Source organism: Myxocyprinus asiaticus, chromosome 7, assembly GCF_019703515.2.
Source record: "Myxocyprinus asiaticus isolate MX2 ecotype Aquarium Trade chromosome 7, UBuf_Myxa_2, whole genome shotgun sequence".
In the NCBI taxonomy this organism is placed as follows: Eukaryota; Metazoa; Chordata; class Actinopteri; order Cypriniformes; family Catostomidae; genus Myxocyprinus; species Myxocyprinus asiaticus.
Window position 1 is genome coordinate 1,744,201 of NC_059350.1, and position 10,980 is coordinate 1,755,180.

The 10,980-nt window shown below is 36.7% G+C and overlaps 1 protein-coding gene across 1 annotated transcript; it reads right to left on the reverse strand.

The window, feature by feature from the left end:
• Positions 1-646: 646 nt before the first annotated feature.
• LOC127443332 (GTPase IMAP family member 8-like) lies at positions 647-10,690 on the reverse strand. The gene is made up of 4 exons (XM_051701824.1): positions 10,607-10,690; positions 7,196-7,876; positions 5,866-7,047; positions 647-1,476 (listed from the first exon to the last, which is right to left on the reverse strand). The coding sequence occupies exons 1-4, from the start codon at positions 10,623-10,625 to the stop codon at positions 647-649; spliced, it is 2,712 nt and encodes a 903-aa protein (XP_051557784.1). The 5' UTR covers positions 10,626-10,690.
• Positions 10,691-10,980: the final 290 nt, after the last annotated feature.

Genomic DNA, 10,980 nt, shown 5'->3' on the forward strand with positions numbered 1-10,980 from the left:
ATTTATTTATTTTTTTTATAATTCAACGTGTTTAATTTACCAGATTTTTTTTTAATTATTTTTTTATGTTACAAGTTAAAATTTCAACATAATGTATAACCAAGACAAAAACAGTGCAATGCAAAATGTCACACTGTATGCACAAAATCATTTCATAGCAAACACAAAACATACGTCAAATGAACAACCACAAATGAATGTTCCCAGAACATTGCAGCCAGGTTTTTGTGTGACAACCTAAAATGATTTATACAGAACATCCTCTTATGGGTTGTTTTAGGTTTTATTTTTTTATAACCATAAACTAACCTTCCCAGAATGTTGCATGGAGGTTTTTGTGATAACCTAATAAAAACCTATATAGAACATTCTGTAATAGTTATTTTTAATTTTCCTTATTTTTCATTATCATACTGCATATTTGATAATTTTTCAAAACCGTTCCAGAGAAGTTGATAGACAACAATCACTGACATTAGTGCAGTACAGCATCCAAGTGTCCTGGATTTGAACATTATAATGAGCAGATGTAAAAATCATATATATTGAATATTGCAATTGGATTTAGATCTCTCACAATATTTGGATTAGATTTAGCATATGGCTGTAGCACGTAGCACTTTACTAAAATAGGGCACCAAGACTGCTATTTAATCATCTCTTCCAGCTTTTTCATTACTGCTTGGGTCATCATTTTCATTACTGCGCTGCTTACTTCTGATTTTAAAAAGGTAGTTGTTGCTTTTACTACTGCAGTTGCTCCTGCTCCTCCTGCTGCTACAGCTGCTACACTTCCTAACGCTGCTCCTCCTAATGCAACTAGTGCAATTTTTCCAACGTTTGTTGCTTTTTGTTTTATATTCTCCCACTCCAGAATTTTCTGGGCTTCTTTGTACATATCATTGGTGTAGTGCATTCCTGCATTTCCCTCCACCATTTTGTCAATTTTTGTCAGCAGTTCTGTGACCTGATCTTGATTATCTTTGTCCACATTGTTGAATAAGTGATATCTGCCACCACAGCTGTTAACCAGTGACTGGAGATTTTCACTTTCTCTAAGAAAGACAGAAAAATCTCTATCCCCCAGCTGTTCGGCATGAGTGAACAGAATGATGGTGTAGTTTACAGCATCTTTTCCAAAGTTCTCCAGAATCCATTTCACTGTGTTCTTCTCTTCATCAGTGAATCTCACATCTGCTCTGACCACTAACAGGAATGCATGAGGACCAGGAGCAGACATGCAGACACACTTCACTATTTCAGCCTTTACCTGCTCTTCAAGCTTTGATGTATCAAACACCCCTGGAGTATCGATGATTGTGATGGTCCTGTCAGCTTGCACTTTATGGAATACTTCACAGGATTTAGTGAGAGACTCAGCTGAATACACAGATTCAAATAAGTCTCCGCCCAGGATGGTGTTTCCTGTTGCACTCTTTCCTGATCCTGTCTTTCCCAGCAGCACAATCCTCAGATCTGACAGCAATAGGAAGATGTGGAATTAAAACATTAATTTTAATATTGATTATGCAACAATTTTGCATTTGTCAGTAAATTTTCTTTTAAGTTCTTTTTGTCTTTTAAGACATCCTAAAAGTACCTTCACCAAAGTGCCATTTCGGGTATATTGCAATTTCAGGCAAATTCAATAAACAGTTACGTCAATTGAGATGGTGTGTAGTATTTCAGTGCAAAAACAGTAAGCTGCATCCTCAACAATCAGTCAGCAAGACCAGAATTAACAAAATAACCAGTGCTTTTACTAGCCGCAATTCATTCTTACTGTGCTGCGTTGCATAAAAAGCAAAAGTACCTACCCTGCCTGACCAGATCAGAGATCACTAAAACACTTGAAGTCACATTGTAAAAAATCGACAGTATAACTCACGGATATGTTTAATAGTGAAAGTAAGAGCATTTCCACATGCACAAGGATTTGGACTAAACAGCTGTGTGGTCACAAGAAAGCCACTTGTTAGTGAGGCTAATCATAAAAAATTACTTCAGTTTGCTAGAGAGCATAAAGATTAGACTGTGGAGCAATGGAAAGTGGTCATGTGGTCTGAAGCGATGTACCCGTCATGCATATTGCCCACTGTACAAGCCTCTGGAGGCAGTGTTATGATCTGGGGTTGCTTCAATTGGTCAAGTCTAGTCTCAGCAATATTATGCGCCAAACAAAATGAAGTCAGCTGATTACCTGAATTTACTGAATGAACAGGTTATCCCATCAATGGATTTATTCTTCCCTGATGGCACGGGTATATTCCAGGATGACAATGTCAAGATTAAATTGTGAAACAGTAGTTCAGGGAGCATGAGGAATCATTTTCACACATGAATTGGCCACCATAGAGTCCTGACCTTAACCCCATTGAAAGTCTTTGGGATGTGCTGGAGAAGACTTTACGGAGTGGTTCGACTCTCCCATCATCAATACAAGATCTCGGCCAAAAATGAATGCAAATAAATGTTGTGATGTTGCATAAGGTTGTCGAAACAATGCCACGACGAATGAGCACCATAATCAAAGCTAAAGGTTGTCCAACGAAATATTAGCGTATGCAATTTTTTTGTTTTGTTTTGGCCAGGCAGTGTATTATAATCAATAACTACATTTCCATCCAAGGGTTTTTTTGCGTCAAAAAGTTTACCGATATAGCTGATGGGAACGCAAATTATCGCAAACATTTCACAAATGTCGACATACAAGATTGGGAGGGTTACTTTTGAAATGTATTCCACTACAGATTACAGAATACATGCTGTAAAATGTAATTTGTAACGTATTCCGTTAGATTACTCAAGGACAGTAATGTAATCTAAATACTTTGGATTACTTCTTCAGCACTGGTAGATTTTTTTCACTTGTTTTGACTATAAAAACTCTGTCAGTACAGTAAGACAAAATACATGTTAAAAATACATTCTCTGAAAAACCGAAATATCTTATGTAGTGTTGTTTCTAAAACAAGATCAATCAAATTGATCTTGTTTTAAGGATTTTTAGATATTTTTACAGAAAACAATACAAAAATTATTATCAAGAATATGATTTTTGCCCTAATATCAAAGATCTTACTAGAAAAAAAGAAATTATGATCTAAAGTGAATTTTCTTGATAAAAAAATATGATCGTGCCTGGTAACATGCATGTGAAATGGCTAGAAATAGCATTTTAGCTTAGCGTAAAGCTGACAATTTACACAAGGTTTATTTCTATTTCTTCTGCTCCAAACTTACTTCAAACTTACTTCTCTGTCTGCTCGTATGAATGTAACACATCATAAGAAAGTGTTTCACCGCTGTTCAAATGCACTTTGGATCGCATCAGGGGCAGTGGTGGCTTGGTGGTTAAGGCTCTGGGTTAATGACTAGCTGGTCAGGGGTTCAAGCCCCAACACCGCCATGATGCCACCGTTGGGCCCTTGAGCAAGGCCCTTGACCCCATCTGCTCCAGGGCTGCCGTATCATGGCTGGGATATGCAAAAACAGGGGCAGTGGTGGCTTGGTGGTTAAGGCTCTGGGTTAATGACTAGATGGTCAGGGGTTCAAGCCCCAGCACTGCCAAGATGCCACTGTTGGGCCCTTGAGCAAGGCCCTTGACCCTAACTGCTCCAGGGGTGCCATATCATGGCTGACCCCAGCTTAGCTGGGATATGTGAAAAAAAAAAAATTCACTGTACATGTGCAAATGTATAATGTGTGATAAATAAATATAATTAATTTATATGTATAAATGTTTTCCATCTGAAAGGACTAAATATTAAATGAAACAAATGACAATAAAATGCAAAGTAATCTCTTCAGTAATCAAAATACTTTTTAATGTAACTGTATTCTAATTACCAATGATTCAATTGTAACTGTAGTGGAATATAGTTACTTATATATTGTATTGTAAATATGTAATCCTGTTACATGTATTCCGTTACTCCCCAACACGACATAATATTTTTCCATTAAACTCTAGCGCATAAATTCTATGTCAATACTTCAAATGTCGTGAAAATCTGTTTGGAAACACTTTTTGTTGAGAAAATTGGCATTAATGCAAAAATATAGTGCCTGTGTTAATCAGGACGATAAGGTATACATCTTTGAAAGAAGATTTATTTTACGTGAAGCATTACTCGCACTGTTATGGATTAGTCTTAATGGCATACCTGCACAGATTTGATGCTGCAAACACATCTGTGTCATGACACTTCCACCTGTCATTAATAAGTGCACGGAGAATAAATGAATGGCCACTGTTTGTGATTAATTTAATCGCGGTAGCCATACCGAATTAGCCCACAATACAAAAAACATATCATTTCTGTGCACAAAGTACATTACCAAACAGAAAAATAATATTGTTAGGCCTATATAATTGCCTTTTACACACACTTAAATAAGCCTTACCCTGTTCTGTAGATGAAAATCTACATGTGTGAATGTCTGAATGACATTCTCAGAATGTTTTAGACTTTTTTCAAGATTATAAATTATCAGAACTATTTGTCCAGTGCTGATTTCACTTTCAGAAAACAAGCTTTTGAGTATTATAAAACGTTTAAATATTTTAAATCTAACCCTCTTTACCTCGGATCGCATTTGCTGAGCTACTTCAGAAAATGTAAATTGCATTATGACGTTAAAATTAATTTTAGATGACAATCAAGTTCAGTTGGTCGTTAAAAGTTGCTGGACAAATATGCGGGACATAATGCAGTTGTGATGGCGATGCTTTAGATTAGATGATTGTTCAAAACAGCCTATTGAAAATCAGGAATGTATCATAAACACTGATATTACACTGCATCAGTTTTTCTTTAATAGTTGTGCACACAGCATATACACATCGATGGATGCTTCTTATACTAAGACCGAAAGTTTTGGTGCAGGTTGCTAGCTTGAACAGGGCCGTGACGATTTGCTTTCGGATCGGAACCGGTGACAACCTGCGATAGGCGCAACATCAGGACCAATATTACAGTCCTATCAGAAGGGCAACAGCTCCATTTTGATTGCAATTCCTCGTCTTCTGATTGCTTTTATTTGTGAAATTAAAATGACAGTAAGCTGGCTAATTTCAACGCATTGTCTCAATACTCTCCCCATTTTACCAAAACTTTGGGGGGTAAAAATTAGGGACATCTGGGAGGCGAAAGGTACACAATTATACCACAGATATACACACATTTCTGTATGGAAATGGCTTAAGGACAGATTTCTGTTGCGATAAACCAAAAGTTATGCGACAAAGTGTTTTTTTTTTTTTTAAGCATGATGTCATCACGCACACCATTTTTATCGATAAAAGGCCATTTGAATGGAAACAGGCAGAAGACGGCACATTTCGCAAACATTTTTTTACGCATTTGCACTTTGTCGATAACAAAACAGCACAAAAAAAGGATGGAAACTAGGTTAATGATGCTGTCTACACTGGAAGCGTCCATTGCAGCGCAACAGTAAACGGGTTCCTTTTTGCATTGCATGCGCTGGCACTATTTCAGCCAACAACACAAATAAATGGTTTAGAACGTTTGTGTTGACGGGTCCAGTGTTGACAGTCTCAAGCCGTTGCATTGCGTCAATGGACACACCCATTGTAGACAGGATGTGAGTGAATCCTTCCTTTTGTAATTTTTTTGAACAACAGCGCATTTACGGTTGTGTTCTCCAACAAGTTTTATTGAAAAATGCTGTGGTTTATTACAGAATACTACAGTGTCTTGATTTTATAGAAATTATGCATTTAAAGACCAGCTCACACTGCCCCTACAAACGCCAACACAATAATATTGAGGACAACAATCCAGTGCCAAAATATTTTAACATGTTGTATAATATAAACCAAGCATCTATGATGATTACCTTCTTTCGTTCTTTTCTCCCTCTCCAAAATAAATCTTTCTAGTTCTTTTTCTGTTTGACGTCCCTCAGTATGGTAAAAACTTCTTTCTGGTTGGTACAGTCCGTCTTTCTCAAATTTCTCTCTTGTTATTAGGACTCTATTCCACCCTTCCTCTTCAATCACATCCTCTTGCCTCCAGTCCTCTGCTCTGTTCATCTTCTCTTCTTTTTCTTGACATGTTATGTCCTGCTCTAGATTTATTGCATTTTCCTCCTCTTCTCTGGTTTTCATGGAACTCTTTTGAATCTCTTCATCCATATTCTCCAATGGGCTTTTAAATCCTATTTCTTTTTCTCTTTGACATCGCTCAGTGTGGTAAGATCTTCTTTCTGGTTGGTACAGTCTGTCATTCTCAAATGTACCTCTTGTTCGTTGGACTTCATTCCACCCTTCATCTTCCCCCACATCCTCTTGCCTCCAGTCCTCTGCTCTGTTCTTCTTCTCTTCTTTTTCTTGACATGTTATGTCCCTCTTTAGGTTTATTGCCTTCTCCTGCTCTCGTCTTTCGTTCTCTTTTTGACATTTCATTCTCTCCTCCTCTATGATTTCCATGAAGATCTCTATTATGTAATGTTCTCTTTCGTTCTTCCTCACTACTTCATCTATGTTCTTCAACAGGCTTGAGATCTGGTTCCTATCTTGCTTGCTTTTATGAATGAACAAATGATATTTTTCTTCACAGTAGTTTAGAAGTTCTCTGGTTTTTCTGTCCAGCCTAAATTCCTTCCATTCTCTATTGGACATCTCCTGTCTTTGAGTGAACAACACCACTGTGAACTTGGAAGCTTGTGCTCCAAATTTCTCCTGAATGTTTTGTACAATCTTCCTCAAATCCTCTGTGAATATGTCCAGTCTGATGACGAGCAGGAAGACATGAGGACCAGGATGAGAGAGACAAAGACTCATCATCATTTCATTCCGCAGCTCTTCATCGGTCAGTTCGGTGTTGTTAAGTCCTGGAGTGTCGATCACTGAGATGTTTCTGTCTTCTACTCGTCCCCTCTGTAGTTCACTCTCTAATGTGCTGCTCTCTTTAAACGCCTCTCTGCCCAGTATTGCATTTCCTGTTGTACTCTTTCCAACACCAGAGTCTCCCAGCAGTAAAATCCTCAACTCAGACGAATGAACTGGAATGTCATATTCTGCAGAAAGATGCAGAAATGGACTCAAATTAATGAATATGACATGAAATATTGAATAACTGTATGGAATTTTTTGGTTAAAAGGCCAAAATGATTCCTAAAATAAAAAAATACAAAATAAAAAAGTGTGAAAATTAACACTACTCACGTTTTTCCTTCACATCCTCTTGTTTTTCCCTGATCTCCATGTGAATTTTCCTCAACTCCTCTTGTTTCTTTTTCTCCCTCTCCTCTCTGAGTTTATTCTGAGTCTTCAGGAAGATCTCACTGTTGTAATGTTCTCCTCCATTGTTCCTCACCATTTCATCAATATTCTCCAACAGCTTCATGATCTGATTAGTACCACATTCATGCTTGCTGTTTATCACATGAAATCTTCCTTTAAAATTGTTCAGCAATTTTTTTGTTTTTTTATTCTCAATAAATTGATTCAGCTCTCTTCTGGAAATTTTTTCCCGTCCGATAAACAGCACCATATTAAACAGCAAAGATTCTTCTCCAAAGTTCTCCTGAATGTTTTGTACAATCTTCCTCACATCCTCAGTGAATCTGTCCAGTCTGATGATGAGTAGGAAGACATGAGGACCAGGATGAGAGAGAGAGAGACTCTTCATCATTTCATTCCGCAGTTCTTCATCAGTCAGTTCGGTGTTGTTGAATCCTGGAGTGTCGATCAGTGAGATGTTTCTGTCTTCTACTCGTCCTCTCTGTAGTTCACTTTCTAGTGTGCTGCTCTCTATAAACACTTTTCTGCGCAGTATTGCATTCCCTGTTGCACTCTTTCCAACACCAGAGACTCCCATGAGCACAATCCTCAACTCATCAGGCTCTGTGAAATGAAAACAGTAGATATAATTAGCCTTTTTAGTAACTTTGGCCTTTATTGACTTATAACTACTTCTATTATTCCAACTTGCCTGATTTGTATGTGTCTTACTCTAAAAATAATTAATTATGCTTTCTTGTTAAATCTACTTGCCCACTCACATTTTGAAAGAAATCTTTATCCTTAGTTTGTGATCCTAACATTATCTGACCACATGTTGTATGCAGCATTGTAGCATTGTTCTTCCACACTTTTACCGGTACTGTTGTGCTATAGCCACCTGATACAGAATCCTTTTTTCTACCTTTTGTTTTTTGGGGGGGATGCTTGCCTCGTTGTGGAGTTATATGGGACTGAGTTTATTCAAGGATTACGCACCTCTGAGGAATTACTTGCCGTATCGGACTTTAAGTTGGATGTTTGCTCCCGGGAATACTCCAGAATCTGGTGAGAACGCTCTAATAAGACTTTCACTTGTACATGATACATTTGGGACTTTGAAAGACTTTGCATACTTACACATACACACACAAACAATAACATAAATGGTATTGAAAGTTTTCTGTTGTAAGTCTTTCTCTCTACTTTTGGCTATCAAGTACTCTATAATACACTATTGGGAGTATCGAATCCCCTTGTTTGTGTAGCCTAGACTTAGGTCTGGTCTGAGTGTTACAAAATGACCTCTTGGTATATTGACAAGTGGCATCACTTTTTCTTAGTAGCGAATATATTTGTGGCCATCAGCGGGAGGAAACAATCTGCAATCGACTAAAACAAATCAACTGCAGTGTGCCTCCTGCTATTTGCTCAGTATGTCTCCTAAGCAGTACAAATGTGCTAACGAGGTGCTGCAACTGCGGCATGTCTTTCGGGCCATGTTTCTAAGTGTCCCACAACACCGCAAATGTGATTTACTGTATATATAAAGCATTTAATTTCCCTTCACAAGTCAAACATTGATTATCATTATTAATATTATCGCACAAACAAGGCTCACCCATTTTCAGGGGCTCAACAATTCTTATAACCTAGCCTACCCTCCTGCAAGGCATAGCACATTAGTAGTATGTTTATACAGTTATATACTGTACATGCTTATTATTGCATCGTTCACTTCTGTTTCTTCTCCTTTTAGATTTGTCCCTCACCTTCTGAAGTCTAAATGTATACATTTAATTGACACATACATGTCTGAATAAAAACCAGCAAGTGTTTTGCCACTGCTCTCCCATTGCTGCTTGATCTGTCGAAAGATCTAACTTTACTGAAATAAATTTTTTGGCTCTGGAACGTAAACAGCAGTATTACTTTTTCAAGATTTATATATACATACAAATATGTCCCCAACTTTGATTTCATACCATAATGTGCAGCACACTGAAGGTATGTGGAATTTTTTTTTTTTTTTTTTTTTACCCACACCTATCACATCGCTTCTGAATATATAGATTAAACCACTGGAGTCATATGGATTACTTTTATGCTGCCTTTATGTGCTTTTTGGAGCTTCAAAGTTCTGGCCACCATTCACTTGCATTGTATGGACCTACAGAGCTGAAATATCCTTCTAATCATCTTTGTTTGTGTTCTGCACAAGAAAGAAAGTTACACACATCTGGGAGGGCATTAGTGTGAGAAAATGATTAAAGGATTTTAATTTTAGGTGAACTATTCTTAATTGCTGCATTTATGTCCTTTTCTGTCCTTTTGAAAGTTCTGGATCCCATTGACTTGCATAGTAAAGACAAAAACTCATCTCTCCATCAAAATATCTTTGTTTGTGTTCAGCAGAAGAACGAAAGTCATACGAGTTTGAGATGACATAAGGATGAGTCAGTTATGAGAGAATTATAATGCTGTTGATTGAGCATAAATTGTATTAAACCCGGTACAGTATATTCCCTTAACAGTTAATAATACATTTCAATAAGTTTTTTTCACTCAAAGCTATTGTATGAATTCAGAAGATTTGAAATATATTGTCATATGGATTACTTTTATTATTCTTTTATGGTGCAGTTTATTTATTTACTGCATTTTTTTGAAGCTTAACACCTCCTGGTCACTGTCTGCTCTTTTATGGGGAAAAGCGTGCAATAGCCTATCTCTTTAAGAAAATATCTGTAAAATAAATAATGTTATGACACAGTGGCTTGTTTGCATACTCTGTTTCAAATTAACAGAGAAAAGTGAAAAGCCAACTCTCTTATACCCTGTTAAAACCAAAAACATCAATAGTATCAATGTATCAGTACTGCATTGATTTAATTATGTTATATTATGAGTGAGAGACAAACAATTTGATTAGTGCACTGTTGTCAACATGGGTGTTTCTCATCTTTCCGGTTAGTTGACATTAACTATTATGAGAGTTTCATTTTGGGTAGCATACAGGCGTTGACAGACAGTATGTGAATGGTTGTTCAAGTTTAACAGCTTACCATTATATTGGCAGCTTCATTCTGTGTGTACTGAAACATCATGATATTCTTTACTTTTATACAAATGTTATAATGGAGTGAAGATAAATGTATATTTAGAATTTCAAGGAAGAGATTTGTATTCAAAAGCTGTAACACATCCGCTAGATACAGTGCTATGTAGATGTCCAAATTCACTCTTTTTCCTTTTAGTTTTACTCAAATACTAGAAACAAAAAAACAGAATATACTTATCAGTATTATATGAAACTAGCTGTAGTCTATGATTACTGTAGGTAAAATAACTGACCTTTATATGCCGTTGCCATTCTTACTCGCAGTTCTGCTGTCTGTTGTTGTCATTGGGAGTTTCTCAGTCTTTTTCTGTGTGAAGTAGAACTGCAGAATTGAAACTGAAAGTTAAGCACTCATTAATAGCCATCTGCAGGTTTATGGCAGAACTACAAGCCTAGTTTTGTTTGATCTAGTAGGCTAAGCAGCTTGTAATAACTAGCTCAAACACACCCAAGAATAACACCACAATACAGTCTTCAACAAATTTGAATGTATGAACTTAAAATTGGAATATATTAATTACACAAAATGCAAAACATTTAACAATAAATAAACAAAAAATGCAATAAATTACCAATAAATAACTATACAAATTAACAATAAATGACT

What these genes read in the sequence shown, in the direction of transcription:
- LOC127443332 (XM_051701824.1), bottom strand. An exon ending in AGAGGATGTGAAGGAAAAAC is followed by an intron (nt 7,048 to 7,195) that starts GTGAGTAGTGTT and finishes ATCTTTCTGCAG; the next exon opens with AATATGACATTCCAGTTCAT. An exon ending in GGAGAAAAGAACGAAAGAAG is followed by an intron (nt 1,477 to 5,865) that starts GTAATCATCATA and finishes TATTGCTGTCAG; the next exon opens with ATCTGAGGATTGTGCTGCTG.